At 41.6% G+C, this 22,274-nt stretch overlaps 1 protein-coding gene across 4 annotated transcripts in view; it reads left to right on the top strand.

The window, feature by feature from the left end:
- The window catches only part of sgpp2 (sphingosine-1-phosphate phosphatase 2), a 55,776-nt gene extending 41,897 nt beyond the window's left edge, over positions 1–13,879 (top strand). For 3 of the 4 annotated variants that reach the window (XM_048542775.2, XM_048542776.2, XM_048542777.2), the window contains one exon: positions 2,183–7,101. In XM_048542775.2, coding sequence (XP_048398732.1) covers positions 2,183–2,728 — 546 coding nt within the window. In that variant the 3' untranslated portion in view covers positions 2,729–7,101. Of the gene's footprint in view, positions 1–2,182; positions 7,102–7,142 lie in introns of those variants that run through there. The other variant, XR_009446650.1, reaches the window with a different exon arrangement.
- Positions 13,880–22,274: the final 8,395 nt, after the last annotated feature.

Genomic DNA, 22,274 nt, shown 5'->3' on the forward strand with positions numbered 1-22,274 from the left:
AGTTAGTTTAAAGCAACCAAACCTTAGACTCCTAACATTATCATCTCTCTGCTAGTCAATTTATGGACCTGCAATCCCACTCAAATCATTAAACTGAGATTCCCAGGCTCAATCTCTCACATACCATCATAGATATAGATTAGATTAGATTCCCTACAGTGTGGAAACAGGCTCTTCGGCCCAACAAGTCCACACCGCCCCTTGAAGCATCCCACCCAGACCCATCCCCCCTATAAACCACACACCCCTGAACACTACGGGCAATTTAGCATGGCCAATCCACCTAGCCTGCACATCTATGGACTGTGGGAGGAAACTGGAGCACCTGGAGGAAACCCACGCAGACTCAGGGAGAATGTGCAAACTCCACACAGACAGTCACCTGAGATTGGAATTGAACCCGGGTCCCTGGCACTGTGAGGCTGCAGTGCTAACCACTGAGCCACCATGCCGCCCAAATATACAGGACAACAGGTAACCAATGTTGAACCTGAGGCATACAGTCAAAATGAGGACCAAATCCTTAAAATGCATAAGTCGGTCGCCCTGACACTGGCATGGATTAGTTGGGCCAAGTGGCCTGTACTCAGTATCCAATTTGTAACTTTAATGCGCTTTTATCATATTCCCTATTAAAAAGCGTTCTGAGTCAGCTATCTCATTGTTATGTCAGAAATAAATGATTTTAACTATGCAGCAACCTATTGGGATAACATTAGTGCTCGGTATATCACTAAGCCAGAGAGACTAGGTCAAAGGAATTTGGATCCCAATCTGTATTCAATTAGCTGATTTCAGGCAGAATGGCAATTGACCTCTATGTTCCTAATCTAGGTAGGGGAAAAGTTTCTTGAGTTATCACTCATGATTACTTACCAATTAATAGTGCTGGAAAATGCACAACAGAGCAGAATTTAATCCAGGTGATAGGTGCCTTGGCTACCAGCTGCAGAACACTATGTCACTTCCTTTGGGGAAAACCTGCCATATTAAATGTCAATTAGGCTTCCCTGGGATCAAGAGTTCAAGGGTGGAAATATGATACCTAAGAGCTTCTGGCTAATCAGAAACCAACAGCAATGCATTGGCATCAGCGCCACCAGTGGGATAGCAGCAGCTTTTAGAAGTGCAGCCACCAGAGGCCCAGTATCAATGAAAGACCCAGGCCACAGATGAATGAGGACAGGATGGGTATCACGGGGTGAAAGTTATTGACTAGGCAAGGGCAATGGGACAAAAGGGCAAGAGGTGGGTCCCACTATCCCAAATCCACTTCCCGATAGCAAATCCTTTGATCAGACATTGAATGCCTTTGAATGGGGAATGCAATGGAATTCTAAAAGCAAATTGAGCAGAATTTGCTTTTCTGGCTTTCCACATGGTGACTGCTTTGTCTGCCACTAGTTGCATACCAGCAGTAACAACATGAGGCTCTTAAGTAGGTATTAATTTTAGGTATTTATATTAATTCCTCCAGGTACTCCGGTTTCTTGCCACAGTCCAAAGATTTGCAGGCTAGATGAATTGGCTAAATTGCCCATAGTGTTCAAGGATGCGTAGATCAGGTGGGTTACACGGGGATGGGTCTGGGTGGTCTCTGAGGGTCAGTGAGGACTTGTTGGGCCAAAGGGCCTGTTTCCACACTGTAGGGTTTCTATGATTTCTATGATTAATTGTCTATTTAACTCTTCAGTGACCATCAGTGCAGGAAGACCATGTAGATGCCTTCCTATCCCTGACAAAATCAAGGCAGGGAGGTGGCTCTGACTCCACCCAATATCCCCCAACCAAATAAATACTCCCATTTCCAAACTTGCCTCAAGGAGGGTATTAAATTCCATGCATTAGCTGGACTTTGTGTTGCCATCTGCTGTCAAATAGTGCACAAAACACGTAACATCTGAGAACACACATGAAGATTAGGCAGTTTAACAGGTTTGCAATCATGAAGTTATGACCCAAGAAGTGTCAGCATCTTTAACAGACAAGAGGGACTAAATTCAGAAAATAAATTTAAATCTTCAGTGTCAAGATTTAATTGCAGTCTATATCAAACAACTTGGAAGAAAGATTGTGAACTTTACTATTGGGTTTGTCAAAAATATACCACTGAAGTAATTTTAACAATAATGTATTGTTAACAATGTCAATGTATTCTAATTCTGTTCATATCAATTTTCAGGATGTGATCTGTGGAATCCTTGTTACTGCAGTGTTTATGGCTCTTACATATCCTTTCTGGAACATTATTGACAATTTCCAGTTAACCAGTCCTTTAACCCCCATCATTGCAATAGTTATACCCTTTCTCATGAGTTATACCTATCCAGCATTAGATCATTACAGCCCAACCAGAGGGGACACCACGATTATCCTGGGTGTTGCATCAGGATGTACAATTGGCTTTTGGATGAACTATCAGTATGGTCGGACATATGAGCCCACAGGACCTCTCCCATTTGAACTACCTCCTATAACACTGGAAGTTGCATCACTAGCCATTGCACGCTTTCTCGTCGGAATTATTGTTCTTGTTGCTACTCGCCAAGTTGTTAAAACATTCTCCCTCAAAGCACTGTGTGCATGGTTTAATGTTGGAGAACATGATAAGGAAGCTAGGAAAAGACTGGAAATTGAAGTACCATATAAGTTCGTAACATATTCATCCATTGGCTTCAATGCAACAGCTGTAGTTCCTTTGCTGTATCAATTCCTTAAACTACTGTGAGGACAGCTAATGGATGGAGTTTTGTTGTAATTTCTTATGTGGACTGAGGTGCATTAAATGCATTGATGAAGACCCACATAAAAGATATTTCCTGCACTATCATAGCACAACCTTTCAGTTAAATATTATTCGTGTGTATGTGAAATCATTTCATACTTTAGTTACTTTCCTAGTGTCCTGGTAATTCCCATTGCTAGCCAAGATTGTATGTGGGTGATCTAACCTCAAAGCAACAATGCGATGAAACAAATATTTAAATGTGCAAAGGAAGCCTAAAGTCATTGACTCTTGCATTCCTTTTTTTTGGTCTCCTCTTTCCATTTCTCAACTGTTCTATGTTTGCTTGAAAGACCACAGGAATGAACCCACATTTCACCACTCACACTTCAGTGCTACATACTGCTGCTTCAGTGTGCTTCAGGACAGTGAAGAAAACTTTATAACAGTTTTCCAAATATAAATATACTGCAATCAAGAAGTGAATCTTAATGAATATGGCCTTTTAACGAGATCATTGGGTCAGCAATTTCTTTGCATTAGGGAAAATACGTTTAAACAAACTTTTAATATTTTTACGTCAATTTCAGATGAAAAGCCAATGGCAGTTATTGTTGCTAGGTAATTACCTTACTGAAAAGCATTTGATTTTTTGAAATAGAGCTTTATTTGATTGTTGGATTCAAATTTGAATAGGTTAATCTTTCTTCTGGAACAAAGTTCAATGTGATTAACTAATGGTGCACTTGTGATATAGTACCATTGGCACCTTTACTGCAGTTCTTTAACATGCCAGCAGCTACAGATAGATTATGGTAATTGTTTCTAAACATGAAACATAAACAATTTACCAGTGACCTTAAATATTCACTGTATCCATCAATGACACACAGTGGCTGCAGTGTGTACCATATACAAGATGCACTGTTGGTACTCTCCAATGCTTCTTTAACAAAACCTTCCAAATCTGCAACCTCCAAAACCTAGGAAAAAAAAGTACATTCATTCCCCTTCAAGCCATACACCACTTCGACTTGGAAATATATTGCTGTTTCTTTGTTGTTGTCGGGTGACAAACCAAGAACACCTTACCCTGCAGCCCTTTGGGTAAACCTACACAGACTCCAGCAATTCAAGAAATTGATTTACCTTCTCAGAAATATTTGGGGTGGGCCTTCCCAGTGATACCAATAACTCATGGAATAAATAAAAGTAAGATCGTTTCTTACACAAATAATATATTTTGAGTTTTGAATATGTTCTGGATATGCATTGTCCTAATAATTTAGCTATAACAGTAAAATAACACCTTCAACATTGAAAACAATGTTCCATAGTGTTTTAGTCACAAAGGAAAAATGTATATTATTGGACAGGGAAATAATCATCTCCTTATGATCCTTTTAGTCCAAGCAAAGGTGAAGCAATTATGTGCATATTTTGTTCTGGAAAAATCCATTTAAACAAATTTGTAAAACTCTCTCCATGCTCCCTTTCCACTTTAAAGTCATTGATCATGATGTCACTTCTCAAATACTTATGCTCATCTTTCCCAGAACTCCTATTTACATCCTCCAGTCAGGTCAGGTCACAAATGACATTGCACTTAATGGTAACCAAAACTATTATCCCACCTCATTTTTATCAGTCTGTCTTAAACTTTTTAACATATTTGACCACATTATCCTTGCCATTTTTCATCTAGCTGGGTTAGACTGCATTCAACTGGCTCCATTCTTATTTATCTGATTATAAACCAAAGAAACAGGTACAATGACTTCTCTCCTTAGTCCCCCGTAGACCAAGACGGTCTCCACCAGAATCTGTCTTTGGCATCTTCTCTTATTTATATGCTATTCCTCGGCCACTTTATCAGAACACATGGTAAATTGATGTCACTCAGTGCTACCTCACAGTTGCTTCTCTATAGTTGCATTGTATCTAATACAGGACAAGCAGAGGTTTCCACCAACTAAATATTGGGAAGTGAGAGGCCACTGTCTTTGACTCCTGTCACAAATTTTGCCCCCTAGCCAATGACACCATGCCTTTCTTTTGAATCAACTCAGGTTAAGCAACAAAGAGATGTTAAAATTCTCATTTTTTTTTCCAACCCCTGCTTGACCTGACCTTTCCAGCCTCACAGTTCTCTGAGGTCTCTGAACATCTCTGATTTTGGCTCTTGAACATTACCCAATTTTAATTGCTCTACTGTTAGGACCTTATCTTAAACTGCCTTAGTTCTGCACTCTGGGTTTCCTTGCCACACTTCTCTGCCTCTCCACCTCACTTTCCTCCTTTAAGATAATCCTTAAAAGCTACTTCTTTTGCCAAGCTTTTGGACAACTGCTCTAATAAAGCGTGACGTGACTTAGAGATAACAAAGTGTGGAGCTGGAGGAACACAGCAGGCCAGGCAGCTTCAGAGGAGCAGCTAAGCTGATGTTTTGGGTCAGGACCCTTCTTCAGAGTCATATTTTGTTTTATACTGTCTCTGTGAAGTGTCTTGGGACATTTTATTTCATTCAAATTGCTGCATAAATATATGTAATTGTTGTTATTGCAGACCCTTTTTAAATGGCAGGTATTCCAATGTAAGATTATCAACAAGGACTTCTGCTGCTGATGTTGCTGAAATGAATGATACAAAGAATGTGCGTAACAAATCCACAACAATTCTACAGTGAATTAGAACCTTGATTATATTATTCATCATTCCTGCTCCAATCACTGAAATTATGACCTACAAATGTTTCTCAAATTATTTACAATTGCTTTTTGCATTCTATTTTATCTTTACATGCAACAGATCAGTGAAATGCTTGTGATTTTCTTAGGCAATGAATCTATATTCAGATAATGTGCAAATGAAATGTATCTAAAATGAAGTGTATTTATGATTTATAATGCTACACAGTGAACGTCCATGTCAACTTCTGTAAGTTATAACCGATTATATCTTTTCATAAATTAGGTTTGTAATGTAGGAACAATATCGAAGCAATTAAATCCTTTTTATGGTGTTGATTGATACTAATTTTAACCATTTGAAGTGGGTCTGCTGTATAACTTCATCCTATAAGAATGCAAAATGGAATCAAAATTGAGAATTACAAAGGAGTAATTCAACTTCATACTGCCTTTTTTTTGGTCTAAAATTTATCATTATAGGAGTCAAACAGCAATTATGATGTCTATGCCCAAACTCTGCTGCGTATCATATCTGATCAGAATACTTGTGGGCATTTACATATCTGCCTGTAAGCACCGGGACCTTTATTAAAATAAGGGTACATTGCTTATTAATTAGTTGGAGTGCCGACCTAATGGGGCTACATTTGACATTTTGTGCTGCTTTACAAGAGTTCAGCCAAGAAGTGCATAGTCTGCCATTTCCCCCCTCTCCCCGACCCTTTATACAGACAGAATGAAGAATTCGGCAGCCAATTTAATGCCACCCAGCTGGTGAACTAGGTGAGGGGAGGGTGCCCATTGGGTCTCTAGTCAGAAATATCTAATGGGAGTTGGATCCAATTGTGAACTGGATGTCAGTCATGGGCGCTACCTATTTCAAGGCATCCTGGAACAAGTTGGTGGCAGCTGTAGGAGTAATCCACCTGTGCAGGAATAAGTGTGTGACAAAGAACTGTTCAGAAGCCATTGAAGTATTGGAGAAGCAAGATGTTGGAACATGTCTTTCTGTTTTGGTGACTGTTGTACCAACAATGTTTTGTTCAGGATGCTGGCCAGGGACAAAAAAAAACCTGAACACACCTGTCCCATTCCACTTCTGAGTAAGAAGTGTCCAAAGAAATTTTTCACCCTTAAGCTTTATCTCTCTACTAAAGTGGAAACTCAATTATTTCCACATTCAGTTTACAATGAAGAATGGAGGGCAGATAGAAGGTCACAGACCAAGTGCAGATCTATAGGTTGACAATGGCTCCTTGTGAGTCCTCCTTCAGTAATTGGTGTGGGGTTTCCTCATGCAATCTAATGGGAACAGGAGAACCCCCTCACCAGCTAGATCAAATAAGCCACGATTCAAGTCACATGGGAGGTCAGCAGTCATGAGGTCATCTGATAGACATAGTTGCAGTGCTGTAAGAAGTTGTATAACTGCTAATGTTCTGCTGGAGTAAGGGAGTAATCATTATGCAGATGTATCGATATGGAAGAGTGTGATGTATGTCAATTGTAGGATTGCCTAGTGTCTTGGCCATGTACATAAAGCATACATACTACTCTGCATAGGGACTGGTAAAGTCTGATGGGGGGTGCATTCTGAAGTGCATCACTTGTTAGCTGACAAGGGTCATCAAAGAGTGTTGATTGCCTGCAGTGGACATGTTGACCATACAAATAAAAGCATGATGTTTCCACAGAAGTTACATTGCAATTTTCCTCTTTCTTTGCAGGAGAAGTGGGCGCATAATGCCCACAAAAAGTCAAGGATGTAAGCGGAGTGCCTAACCTTGAACTAGAGGAGGTGCTGAAGTTGGCACCAAATCAAGGCAGTTGCCCTGTCAATTTGGAGGATGTCTGAGGAGGACGTTGAAGGGGCATCAGCTTCCAAAGCCCACAGCTCTGCCCTGCTAAGCCTGCACAGAAAGTACTGAGAGGGGGTGGTGCAAAGGGTCAGAAGAAGCTGAGGCAGGTGGAAGGAATGAAGAATTGAGGGGGATGACTTAGGAAGTTTGCAGCATTTGGGGAGCGATGTCTCAATTTTGAAGGTATTAAAGTTTCAGCCCTGGTTACCATTTCCCAGTTGTTTAGACCAAGATCGGAGGAGCGCACTTTCTGTACCTCTCTAGGTCCACTGCTTCACTGGTCACAACATAAGTTTGAATGTTTTACCTAGTTACTTAGATGGCCAAACATACTTTATTCAGATTGATTTATAATAAACAGACAGATCCATCATGATATTTTGATAAAAACAATTGTTGGTTTCTTAGAAAACAGAACTTACTCAATGTAGATACCAACTAATTAAAGATACCTGCCCCTAGTATGAAAGTATATTTACCTCCCTAACTAACCACACAGACATAAGCACCAAACAAAAGAAAGCAAGAAAATGGATTTCTCTGCAGAGATTCACTTTGGAAAAGTTAACACTTTCTGCCTATAACTTTTACTTTTTGATTTGGTTCAATCTGGTGTTCTGGTACATGTGGTTAGGTGACTTGACATATACAGTTGTCCCTGGAATTTTTTCAGATGCAATTGTTCAGTAAATATTGAGGCAAATTCCAATAGAGGCTTCTCAAGAGGGCAGTTCAATCAGTGTTTCAGGTACCACACTCAATGCAATTCATGGGTTTCTCAGGAAACATGTGCTGGGATACCCCTTTCCTTCAGCAGGAAGGACACCAACTCCCATGCATCAAAATAGTGTTCAAACAGAAACTAGCTCTCTGGCATTCATGAATACTGAGATAAATGATCTTCAGCAAACAAGGCTAGCAATTAGCAGAAACCATGTGGTTTCACAAGTTATGCCTTCTTAAAAGAAAAGTTCCAAGGGCCAAAGTGATCTGTAAAAAAACCCAGCTAAACGCAGAATTTGGAACCATCCCATTTTCCCACAATCCTTCTAAATTCAAGTCCTTAAAAATTAATTATAAAGGCATCATGTCAAAATGGAGAAAGTGTGTGTGTGTGGCTTTGGGAGGCAGCTCAAAAAAGATTAGCTAGGCTGATTCCTGATGAAGAGATTAATTTATCAAAAGTTTGCTAAACAGGCCCTCTCTGATGAAGGGTCTAGGCCCGAAACGTCAGCTTTTGTGCTCCTGAGATGCTGCTGGGCCTGCTGTGTTCATCCAGCCTCACATTTCATTATCCAGGCCTTCTTGCATTGCAAGTTTCGAGAAAGGAGGCTTGATCTTATTGAAATTCCGGAGCATCTTGAGGTTGGATATTGAGAAGCTGTTTCCACTAGGAGTGAATCTCAGACTAGGAGACGTAGTTACAGAATAAGGGAGCACTTATTTCTAACAGAGATCCAAGGGAATTTTTTTTCCCAGAGGGTAGTGAATGTCTATTAACCTTTATCCCAGAGAATTGTTGAAGCTACATCACTGAAAGCTTTTAAAGAGGAGGTAGATAGATTATCAAACTCACGAGGAATTGAGGGTTATGAGGAGCTGACACAAAAAAAATGTTGATGCCTGGGGTAGATCAGGTAGGATGTTATAGAATGGCAGAGAATACTTGAAGTCTGAATGACCTGTTCTTGCTCCAAGTTCTTATGTGGGAAATGTATAACACTGATTCGATCAAATTAAAATGGTGACCTTCATAATTGTTTGTTTTCCCCACAGGTGAAACCTCTGAAGTTTTATCCACCAGTCCAGTTAACTTCTGAGGTTGAGGAGTCAGCCTCAGACGGCCACTGTCATATCCTTGGACAGCAATTAGTTCCAGTGAGGAAATACATATATTGATGGATATTTGTAACTCAGCTGAAAGAGATCGAGACACTGATGCAAGCACATCACAACCACATGACCAGTTGTCAGAGACCAAGTTAGTGTAGGCCTCTGGCATTCAGGGGATTTCTGGAAGTGACCTAGATTCAGAGCCTCAGGCTGATGATGACCCTGTGGAATCTTCACCAGGTGAAAGATGCTGGATGCATGGTGCAAGCTATGACAGGCAGACGGAGATGTAACGGTGATTCCAGAAACATTATGCTTACTGTCACCAATATTGGAGTAGTTATCTATGCCACGAGTGTTATGATCAGACACTCATCAGAACGCATGTCTCCTTCCATTGAGACATTAACAACTGCTCTGGAAGGGCAAACCCTGAGCTCTTTGATGGAGTACAGGATTTTCAGGTGTTTCATGTACCATTGTCTTATCTCTGAGCTCCAGAGTCAGAGCCAGGAGGCAGATGAGGAGCCTGGATTAGAAGTTAGATCCTAGCTATTCCCAGGGAACAAGTAGAGCCATGTTAAACTCAAGTGGGTGAATGGCCAGCAGCTATTGCTGTTAAAATGCACTTCTCAGGCTGCTTTTGACTGGGACAGCATTACCTCTGCTGATCTGCTATTGACTCCTACAGTGACAGATCAGACTCCTGTCACTGTACAGGAGACTCCCAAGATTCTGGGTCCCTCACAGTCCCAGCAGTGCCAGGAAATTTGTGACAGACAGAGGGCCGAAAGTGTCAGCAGCACAGCAGATGGTAAGAAGGGAGCTGCAGCACCAGAATTACATTAATCACACACTATTTTGTAAGGGTAGTTAGTTAGTTCTGAAAATTGTTGTTTCAATTTTGTGTTCAGTTACTGTTGTTTGCATTTGCTTATTACATAAAGAACACAAGAACCAGGAGCTGGAATAGGCCATCTGGCCCTTCAAGCCTGCTCCCCCATTCAATAAGAACATGGTTGATCTTTTCATGGCCTCAAGTCCACCCACACACCCTGTCATCATAACCTTTAATTCTTTTACTGTCCAAAAATTTATTTATCTTAGCTTTAAAAACATTCAATGAGGAAGTTCCCGAACTACTTCACTGGTCAAGGAATCCCACAGATTCACAATCCTTTGGGTGAAGAAGTTCCTCCTCAATTTAGTCCTAAATCTGGTTCCCCGAATTTTGAGGGTATACCCTCTTGTTCTAGTTTCACCCGCCAGGGAAAAAAAAGCCTCCCTGTTTCTATCTTATCTATTCCCTTCATAATTTTATATGTTTCTATATGATTCCCACCCACTTTATTCTTCTTAATTCCAAATGAATTTAATTACAGTCTATTCAGCCTCTCCTCATAAGCCAACCCTCTTAACTCTGGAATCAACTTAGTGAATCTCCTCTGCACCCCTTCCAATGCCAGTACATTCTTTCTCAAGTAAGGAGACCAAAACTACGCACTGTGCTTCAGGTGTAGCCTCACCAACACCCTATACAGCTACAACATAATCCCCCTGCTTTTAAACTCAATCTCTCTAGCAATGAAGGGCAAACTTCCATTTGCCTTCTTAATTACCTGTTGTACTTGCTTCATCAGTGTGTTATGCATATGATGTGCTCATTTGGCTTTGGATTGATTAAATGCTATCAGGAAATGTGCATTCACATGCACTCCTCTGAACAGCCTCATTTTATCCCTCACCAGCCAGGCCTGGTGTTGCTGCTTGGAAGGGATGAAGAACAGCTGATTATGGCAAGAAACAAACAAAAGAAACAAAGAAAATTACAGCACACGAACAGGCTCTTCGGCCCTCCAAGCCTGTGCTGATCAAGATCCTCTGTCTAACCTGTCATCTATTTTCTAACGGTCTGTGTCCATTTGCTCCCTGCCCATCCATGTACCTGTCCAAATATATCTTAAAAGACGCTAACGTGTCTGCATCTACCACCTCCGCTGGCAACGTGTTCCAGGCACCCACCACCCTCTCTGTAAAGAACTTTCCACGCATATCTCCCTTAAACTTTCCTCCGCTCACTTTGAACTCATGACCCCTAGTAATTGAGACCCCATTCTGGGAAAAAGCTTTTTGCTATCCACCCTGTCTATACCCCTCATGATTTTGTAGACCTCAATCAGGTCCCCCCTCAATCTCCGTCTTTCCAATGAAAATAATCCTAATCTATTCAACCTCTCTTCATAGCTAGCACCCTCCATACCAGGCAACATCCTGGTGAACCTCCTCTGCACCCTCTCCAAAGCATCCACATCCTTTTGGTAATGTGGTGACCAGAAATATACACAATACTCCAAATGTGGCCGAACCAAAGTCCTATATAACTGCAACATGACCTGTCAACTCTTGTACTCAATACCCTGTCCAATGAAGGAAAGCATGCCGTATGCCTTCTTGACCACCCTATTGACCTGCGTTGTCACCTTCAGGGAACAATGGACCTGAACACCCAGATCTCGCTGTTCATCAATTTTCCCTAGGACTTTTCCATTTACTGTATAGTTCGCCCTCGAATTTGATCTTCCAAAATGTATCACCTCGCATTTGCCCAGATTGAACTCCATCTGCCATTTATCTGCCCAACTCTCCAGTCTATCTATATTCTGCTGTAATTTCTGACAGTCCCCTTCACTATCAGCTACTCCACCAATCTTAGTGTCATCAGCAAACTTGTTGATCAGATCACCTACACCTTCCTCCCGATCATTTACATATATCACAAACAACAGTGGTCCAGCACAGACCCCTGTGGAACACCACTGGTTACAGGTGTCCAATTTGAGAAACTCCCTTCTACTACTGCCCTCTGTCTCCTGTTGCCCAGCCGGTCTTTTTATCCATCTAGCTAGCATACCCTGGACCCCATGTGACTTCACTTTCTCCATCACCCTGCCATGGGGAACTTTATCAAACGCCTTACTGAAGTCTATGTATATGACATCTACAGCCTTTCCCCTCATCAATCAACTTTGTCACATCTTCAAATAATTCTATTAAGTTGGTAAGACATGACCTTCCCTGTACAAAACCATGTTGTCTATCACTGATAAGCCCATTTTCTTCCAAATGGGAATAGATCCTATCCCTCAATATCTTCTCCAGTAGCTTCCCTACCACTGACATCAGGCTCACCGGTTGATAATTACCTGGATTATCCTTCCTGCCCTTTTTAAACAAGGGGACAACATTAGCAAGTCTCCAGTCCTCTGGGACCTCACCTGTGTGTAAGGACACTGCAAACATATCTGTTAGGGCCCCAGCTATTTCCTCTCTCGCTTCCCTCAGTAACCTGGGATAGATCCCATCCGGACCTGGGGACTTGTCCACCTTAATGTCTTTTAGGATACCTAACACTTCCTCCTTCCTTATGTCAACTTGATCTAGACTAAGCAAACATCTATCCCTAACCTCAACATCCATCATGTCCCTCTCCTTGGTGAATACCGATGCAAAGTTCTCGTTAAGAATGTCACCCATTTTCTCTGACTCAGCGCATAACTTTCCTTCTTTGTCCTTAAGTAGGCCAATCCTTTCTCTAGTTACCCTCTTGCTCTTTATATATGAATAAAAGGCTTTGGGATTTTCCTTAACCATGTTTGCCAGCAATATCTCATGTCCTCTCTTAGCCCTCTTAATCTCTTTTTTCAGATTTGCTCTACATTCCCGATATTCTTGCAAAGGGGATCTCATTGAGTAAATTACACACCAATAGGTTAATCTTTACATAAGTAGTGAACCCCATCTCTCTTATAAAACCTCACTGGCACCAACTTCTGCAGCTGGCATTCTAGTACTGATCTCACCCATAAAGACAACATCACCTCTCTGATGAAGGGTCTAGGCCCGAAACGTCAGCTTTTGTGCTCCTGAGATGCTGCTTGGCCTGCTGTGTTCGTCCAGCCTCACACTTTGTTATCCATCATTTCCACATCTACCTTGTCTAGACCATTCAAGCAAACTTCAATCAAGTCACCTCTTGCTCTTTCAAATTACTGTGGAAACAAAGCCAGCCTGTCCAACCTACCGTCATAATATGACTCACTTATTTCAGATACCCCAATCAAGAAAAACTCCTTTGAACTGCTTTCAATGCATTTACACCCATTGTAAGTAAGACAACCAAAATGGTACACACTATGCGAGATGTTGTCTGACTAATGCCCCATATAACTTCTGTTTTTATTCATTCATGTGATGTGGGCATCACTGGCTCGGCTTGTATTTATTGCCTATCCCTATCTGCCTTTGAGAAGATGATGAGCTGCCTCTTGAACTGCTGCAGTGCATTTTGTGCAAATAGAGCCACAGTGCCATGAGGGAAGGAGTTCCAGGATTTTGACTTAACGACACTGAAGGAGAAGTAATATATTTCCAAGTCTGGATGATGGAAGGCATGGACGGGAACTTACAGTGTTCCCAAGTATCTTCTGTCCTTGTCATTATTGATGGCATTGGTTGTGGGTTTGGAATGTGTTGTCTAAAGAGCCTGGAGGAATTTCTGCAGTGCATCTACCAGTGCGGAATGTGCACACTATTGCTCCTGAACATTGGTGGTGGAGGGAGTGGATGTTTGTGGGTGAGGGGCTAATCAGGTGGCTGCATTGTCCTAGATGGTGTCAAGATTCTTGAGGTGCATAAAATCTGAAGCTCTGAATGATCGCATTCTCTTATGTACCATTATAGTTAATAAAGGATTGCACCCCATTAACCTTTTTGATTACATGCTGTCCTGGTATATCAGCTAGTGATCACTCATGCATAAGTACACTTCATAACACGTCCCTCTGCACATTGGGATTCCACAGTCATTTTCCATTTCAGTGAGACTCTGATTTTTCCTGCCAAACTGAACAACATTTTCCCCCTTATATTCCATCTGCCCTCTGTCCGTATCAAACTGTGACTTCCTTATATCTAGTTGGTGCCCAAAGAATCAGATGCAAAAGGTTTCAAGACCACTATAAGCATCAAAGTCATGGGTATAGAGTGTCTACTAAAACAAGCTATCCTGCCAGCCAGTATGCAAAACAGGCATTGCCTACTAGAGCGTTGATATCTCTAGGTAAGTCATCCTTACCCTGTATACTCTGTTGGCAGGATAGTGCTCTCTACCTCTGGCTGCCTGCTGCAAATTCTTCTTCCCTGCAGTCCTTTGCATAACGGATTCCTTATCTTGCTGATCATACAACACACCCTTCCCTGGCCAGCTATCATATTCTTCTATGCTTCTTATGGGGGATGAATCTCTGGGAAAGTGAGCTATAGTCACAGGACATAGTGTTTTCCAGGTCTGATACTGGAGCCTATAAACTTCAGTTTTGAGCTGTCAGTCACACCTCTTCGCTATTAGTGTCTCCTTCTGTAGGTTGAAATAGATAAGTAACTGTACTTAAGTGCTGTCACCTTCACCAGCAGACTTTCTCAATGAGTTCAACCATTACCACTGATAACATTTTTATGACACTTGCACCATCTCTTCATACCCGGTGTATCTCACAGCGTACACTTTTCACGTGCGCCTTGTGAAATATGGCATGGTCAATATAAAATACAAGGACTTGTTAACAATTTGAATTGGCTTTTAGTTTTATTTAAAAAATGGCGGTTTGGCTGCTGAGGGTTGGTGTGGGTGGAGAGGTGCAGTCACACAGCACACACATTCATAAACATAAAATTCACCCCATGGATTCTTAAAACTCAGTATCCATAATGTTCCATCAGAACTAATCTGCATTGAATAAAGCGTGGAGTGAATGCTTTTACATGACTGGTGGGTCTGTAGGTCTTCATGGCTGTGTTGCCTGCCACAAATTGGAATCAACTGACTTTTAGGAGTGTCAGCATTGTTTCGTTGCAGTTTGGTGAAATATTGCTTACTGTGGTGAGAGATATCTGATGAGTGCTGGGATAGCAGAAGAGGTCAAAGGAGAGCAGATCTTATACCATGCAACCTGTTGACAATAGAACCTTCTACTTCAACTGAAATGACAGTGTGTGGCTGACAGCAGGCAAGTCATGTGCTGTTGCATAGTAACAGGTCATTCCAGCCACGGCATGATATGCAAAGGTCAATGTGACCTCACTTTCTACATGGCTGGGACAATGCAAATTTTCCAATTAACTGAGCAATTGCTTTGGTGCATGATGAAGACAAGGTTGCTCTTTTCAGGAAGTACAATAATTTCTTATGATTACAGTTTAAATAAAAAGAGAGAGCTATGGGCCTACCAGAATTGTAGACTTCACACAGGTCAAAGACATTACCGATTACACACAATTGTTGTGAAGCATTTCTCCTTTGCCAGTCCCTAATCCCTCCCCCATCAAACAAATTCATTAAGATAAATGAAAGAACTGTGCATATTGGGGATCTGAAACCGAAACAGCTGGAGAAACTCAGCAGGTCTGGCAGCAAGTGTGGTCAGAAGACAGAGTTTCAAGTCCAATGATTCTTCAAACACATTAAGATTACTGGTGAAGAGCAATGGATAACACTGGCTTTTGACGCTGGTAGGAAACACAAAAACAAATTAGTTTGAACATTGCCATAATCAATGCCGTATCTCACTCATATCTGTCTGAGATAACATTGTCAGTATTTTTTTAAATGGCGCTCCATTTCAAGGGAGATATAGATACACCTTTCATTAGGGCATGGAGATGTTTAGATTCATTTTGGTTTGCCACATTCTCCATTTCACCCTACAGAATTAGCAAGCCCAAGTGGTAATTTGAGAGGAAGACATTGGTAAGCTTTTCACCCTGCTTTTCAAGGAATCAACAAACCTACCAACTTTACTGCAACAAATCATGAGTGGTTCCCCTGAATTGTTATTAGCCTGTCCCTAAGCCTATACATTGGATTATATGTCCTTGTAAGGCAATTGATAAGGCAGTACATTAAGAGACCATTAGCTAAAATTAAATCTCAAGAAGTTCAAAATGAAATGCCTCCACAGGGGCCAGTATCTTATTATCAAATCACCCTTTATTTACACATGGACAGTCCTTGACACTGATCCACTCCCTCAGAGCCAGCTCTCAGAGTGAACAGGATGCCTGGCACTCCTGTTTTTATCTGTCAGCTAGGACTCCCTGATTGAATCAGATTAATAGCTCCAATCAGGGAATTTAAATCCTATGAGGCCCAGCAACTAACGTCATTGTAATCACTACATCCCTCCCCCTCTGAGTCCAAGGACATAGGCTGGTACTCTTCTTTTTGCAGTTCTTACTGGGGCTTTTTAGCTACAGTTCAGGTTCCTCCAACTCTGCCTCTGATATAGGTGGTGTGTAATGTACAGTCACTCACATCTTGTGCCTGACGCTTCTCAGAGTCAGGTAGCAGTGGCATCGAAGTGGCGATATCTGTTGTGTTCATCTCAGACTCTGAGATATCTTCAACACATGAGGAAGATGGAGAACCCACGGATCCAGGAATATTTTGCCCATGCCCCACCATTTGTGAGTTTACAGCTTTTATATGGTCCATATGCTTTTTTCAGGACTGTCGCACTTACCTGAACTTTATGTGTCACTGGACCTGATTTTGCATCGACCATGCCTCTTACCCAATCAGGGCCATTCCTGTGGTTCCTACACTAATCTTTGTCTCCTAAAGTAAACTGTCTCTCTTGCTTAGTGGAGTCTTGTGTCTGACATTGGTGTTCCTGATACCATTTCACCTTCTCCAACCTACCTCCCCATCCCGGGTCCAGGAAGATCAGATTAACATGGTGCAGAGACTCCCCCCAGTTAGCAACTCTGCTAGAGCTATCCCCATAGTTGCATGAAGGATGGTCCAGTAATCAAATAGGAACCAGGACAGCTTGGTATCTAATGAAGCTGTAGGCTGTTTATTTAAGCCTGCCTTCAATGTTTGGACCTTTCTTAACACCAGACCATTGGATGATTGATGGTGTAGAGCTGTACTTTTATGTTGACTTTAGGAAATACTCAAATTCTCTGCTGGTAAACAATGGCCCATTATCTGTGACCAACATTTGGAAATCCATGAATTGCAAAAGATGCACACAATTTTTCTATCCCCGCGTTTGACAAATTAACTGAATACTCATCCAGCAACTTTGAGCAGGTGTCCACAATGACTATGGACACTGAGCTCATGAAAAGACCTGCATTGACAACATGCAACCAAGTCCAGGCTTCACCCGGGCATTCGCACAAGTGTGGGAGAGCTGCTCGCAGTAGTTTTTGTCCTTGTTGGCATTCTGGGCACAACCCCACCAGTGTGGCCATGTCTGCATCCAATCCTGGCCACCAGGCATAACTTCTCACCAACATCTTCATTTTGGAAACCCATGGATGACCCTGATGGAGTTCAGCCAGTATCTGTCAGTAACCTTTGCTTGGGACAATCACTCATGGTCCCCATAACAAGATGCTGTCCTCTGCAGTGATCTGTCTTGCCAGATCCAGAAAAGTTTCAATTCTCAATGTGATGGGCCTTTGAATCCCCCATCACCACCAACTATTCCAGTTTTGCCAGGACTGGCTCTTTCTGCATCCGAAGTTCGATATTTTCAGCTGTGACTGGAAGTCTGTCCAGAAAATTTAAAACTATTACAGATGCTCTTTGAGTGGTGGTACCACTAGTGGTGTATCTGCCAGCAGGAGGTGGTTCAATGCATCCGCATTTGCCAAATGGACTCCCGGATGGCGTTCTACCTTGTAGTTATACACACCTAGTATTAGAACCCACTGCTGAATTCAGCCTGAAGCTATGGCCAGCAATGTCTTGTCCTCATTAAGTAGACCCAGCAGAAGTTTGTGGTCCATTATTATTAGATATTTATGTCCATAAAGGTACTGGTGGAACTTCCTGACTCCAAACATGACTGTCAAACCTTCCTTCTCTATCTGGGCATATTTACGCTCTGCATTAGCCAAAATCCTGGCACACACCTTTGGGCAATCCTCTCCACTGGGACATCTATGACCTAATATGACCTTGATGCTGTATGGGAGGCATTGCATTTCAATACCAGGTCTCACATGGGATCATAGTATGCCAACACCCTAGATGATGATAACTGTTTCTTCACTATAGCTTGGTTCCGTGACTATTTCCAAGGGTGACCCTTCTTTAAGAGTTGATGCAAAGGCGCCAGGATGGACATCACATCATGTATGAACTTTCTGTAATATTTCACCAGCCCAAATAAAGACTTAAGCTCCAGTTCAGACATGGGAGCCAAGGAACCTCTGATTGTCCTCACTTTAACTTCCAACAGGTATAACTGGTCTTGCTAACTGAAGCCTGAGTTGGTCACTTGGTGTACCTGGAACACAGGTTTTCCCTTCTAAAGTGTACACCTGCCTGGGAGAACTGTCTAAGGACTATGTCCAAATTCTGTAAATGCTCCTTATTGAAAAATAAGGCTGACAAAGCTAAGGCCAACAATGCCCCAAATGGCAATCTCATATTGGAACAAACTCTGATGGATATTAATTGTATCATATTTCTGGGAATCCTCATCCAACTGCAATTGCAGGTACACATGGCTCATACCCAGCCTCGTAAAGGTCAGCACCCCCTACTATCTTTGTATATAAATCCTTTATGCAAGGGATTGGGTATTTATCCAGCTGGTTTACTGTTTGTTTAAAATCTCCAAAAAGAGCGAACTGTCCTGTTGGGCTTCGCTATACAGGTATTTCTACTATAACATGTGTTCCATTAACGCAAATTGGCTGTAACATGATTGATGAATAGTGGATGCTGTTTGGACAACACAAATAACAGGTATAGTAATTTTCCATAGCCATTTCCCCATAACATGATTTTCTATAGCACGAGGTCACACAAGAACGTAACTATCCTGTTATAGGAGAACTACCTGAAGATACAACCAGTGCTGCCCATTCTGCAAACTGCACTGGTTTGATGATTCCTTCACTTTCCAGGCTTCTAATTTCTGTCTCTACTTTTACCCGTAAAGCAAATAGCAATGGGTGGGCATTAGAATCGTGGACTTGCTTCCTGGTCAAAATGCAAGATGGTATTTTGATTCGTTCTGTTTTGGATGTTGCTCAACAATTTAAGTGTTCCAACCAGGTGTAGGTGGACTTTCCAAGGTGTGCACCCACCTGGATATGAGCCATTGAGTTCTCTTATTCAGTTTAGTAGGACTCTTTTGCTGTCTTGACTGTGCATACTGGCAGCAATTATAATGGCTTGCTGGCCAAATCCTGAAGAAAATTTTAAGTGTTTGGCTGAGGATTGGCTTTGTTGTGGGCTGACCTAGGGTCCCTCTGTTTAGGATATGTTCTGACTGAGGATATGCAATTGTCTTCATGCAAGTTGTGTTCTTTAAGCTCAGTCACACTGGCATGGGTGTCCACTTCCATTGAAATACCTTGCAAACTCATACGCTCCACTTGCTACATTTTCCAATGACAAAGTCAGTTGTAGTGCCTATCTGAAGTCCAGGTGGGCTTCAGCTAGTAGGTATTTTTGCATGACTACATTAACCCTACATACCAAACATGCCTCAGCATCTAATTAAGGGTTAAGCCAAAGTCACATTTTAACCTTGTCAAAAATCTTGATGCAGATTCTCCAATTCTTGAGTTGCATTGCAGTATTAGAGGCATCTTGGGGTTGTAATATTCTTTCCTTAAATCCATCAAATCTTGAAAGCTTTTAGTATCTGGTGCCTCAAGGAAACCTAGGCTCCTAATAATCAAAAAAAAACTGGAAGCCCACAAGCTGGCAGGATGTTGTTTTTCATCTATCCCAATGTCATTTGCCTGTAAAAAATAATGCATTCTTTGAACATACTGGGGCTAGTGTTCAAAAGCAGGATCAAATGAGTCAAGCTTCCCGAATAAAGGCAGGCTGCCAGGAACGACTACCCCAACTCAAAGACAAATTTCTTCACGAGTTTGCTTCTCTTTCATCACCACTAAAATGACTCCAGACAGGCCAGACTCCTGTCATTAAGTCACACTTTATTTGTACATGGCGAGCCCTTGACACTGATCCAGCTCTTCGTGTATAGGATATCTGACACTCTTGTTCTTATCTGTCAGTCAGGGCTCCCTGATTGGGGATCTTAATCTGGTCCAATCAGGGAGCTCATATTCTACAATCACTACAGAGGGAAAATGACTGACTTGGTTAGGGGTAATAAACAAAGAGCATGAATAATGAGTAAATACTTGATAGTGAAGGAAATGATTAATGGTGTCTATGCCTAATGGTACCTCAACTATTCACTTTGTTTATCAATAATGTAATCAACAAATTAGATGTAGTTCGCAAATGACAAAGATTGGTTGTAAAGGAAATTGTGTGACATAGTCTATTAGGAGGAAAACAGTGGCAGAAGAATATCAACACAGGCAAGTGTCTGTTGTCCACATTCACAAAAACAGGATAAATCAATGTTTTTCTGAAATAGGAGAAGGCTAGGAACACTAGGGGTTTCAACAGATTTAGAGCATTCATGTACATAGATCACTAACAGAAAAGTGTAAAATGGAATTAATACAAAAAAAGTGAACTTCTGCAACATCTATGCACACCCTTGGTTCGTATACATACAGTCATAGAGCAGAGAAACAGACCCTTCAGTCCAACCAATCCACGTGGAACACAATTCCAAACTAGTCCCACCCATCTGCTGCTGGTATATCCCTCCAAACATTTCCTATTCATGTACTTATCCAAATGTCTTTTAAATGTTGCAATTGTACCCATATCCACCACTTCCTCAGGAAGTTCATTCTACATGTAATCCACCCTCTGTGGAAAAAAAATCACGTTTTTTTAATCTTTCTCCTCTTACCCTAAAAGTGTGTCCCCCATCTCGAAACCCCCATCCTAGGGAAAAGACAATGACCATTAACTCTATCTACATCTTTCATTATTTTATATACCTCTGTAAGGTTGCCTCTCAACCGTCTACACTCCAATGAAAGAAGTCCCACCCTATCCAGCTTTTCTTTATAACTCAAACCTTCCATACCCAGCAGCATCCTGGTAAATCTCTTTTGAACCCTCTCCAGCTTGGTAATATCCTTCCTATAACTGGGTGACCAGAACTGGATACAGTGTTCCAGAAGAGGCCTCACCAATATGCTGTACAACCTCAACATGACTTCCCAACTCCTACAATCTAAGGTCTGAGTAATGAAGGCGAGTATGCTAAGTGTCTTAACTACTTTGAAGTTTGCATCACAGGTAGACAAACGATTATGCACCTGAACCCCTAGGTCCCTCTGTTGTACAACACTACCCAAGGCCCTACCATTACTTGTATAAGCCTTACCCCGGTTTGTTATAATAAAATGCAATACCTAGTATTTATCCATTACCATGGGCTGCACGGTGGCTCAGTGGTTAGCACTGCTGCCTCACAGCACCAGGGACCTGGGTTCAAGTCCACCCTTGGGCAGTTGTCTGTGTGGAGTTTGTATGCTCTCCCTGTGTCTGTGTGGGTTTCCTCTGGCTATGCCAGTTTCCTCCCACAGTCCAAAGATGTGCAGGTTAGGTGGATTGGTCATGCTAAATTGCCTGTAGTGTTCAGGGGTGTGTAGCCAAGGTGGGTTACGGGGGATGGTTCTGAGTGGGATGCACCAAGGGTTGGTGTGAACTTGTTGGGCTGAAGGACTTGTTTCCACACTGTAGGGATTCTATGGTTCTTTTCTATGTTCCAGATTGAACTCCATCTGCCATTTTTCAGTCCATTGACCTACTTGATCAAGATCCTTTGTAATCTTACGAAACATTCTTCACTGTCTACTATGCCACCAATTTTGATATCATCTGCAAATTTATTAACCACACCTTCTATATTGTCATTCAAATTGTTTCAATAAATGACAAACATCTGGACTACTCAACCCAGTTTTAGAAAAGGGATATTGTCCTTGGAAGGAATGCAATGCATATAAATCAGAATTTTAAAAGGGATCCAAGGGTTAGATTATAAAGAGAGATTACCTAAACTAGGTGTATCTTTCTTTACCATATAGAAAGTCAAGGAAGGAGTGATTTAATTTAGATTCTTAGGAGTTTGAAAGGAATTAACAAATTAGAAAGAAAGATTGGTTTCCACTGTTGTGAGGAATCTAGGACAAAGG

This window comes from Stegostoma tigrinum, chromosome 14, assembly GCF_030684315.1.
Source record: "Stegostoma tigrinum isolate sSteTig4 chromosome 14, sSteTig4.hap1, whole genome shotgun sequence".
Taxonomy (NCBI): Eukaryota; Metazoa; Chordata; class Chondrichthyes; order Orectolobiformes; family Stegostomatidae; genus Stegostoma; species Stegostoma tigrinum.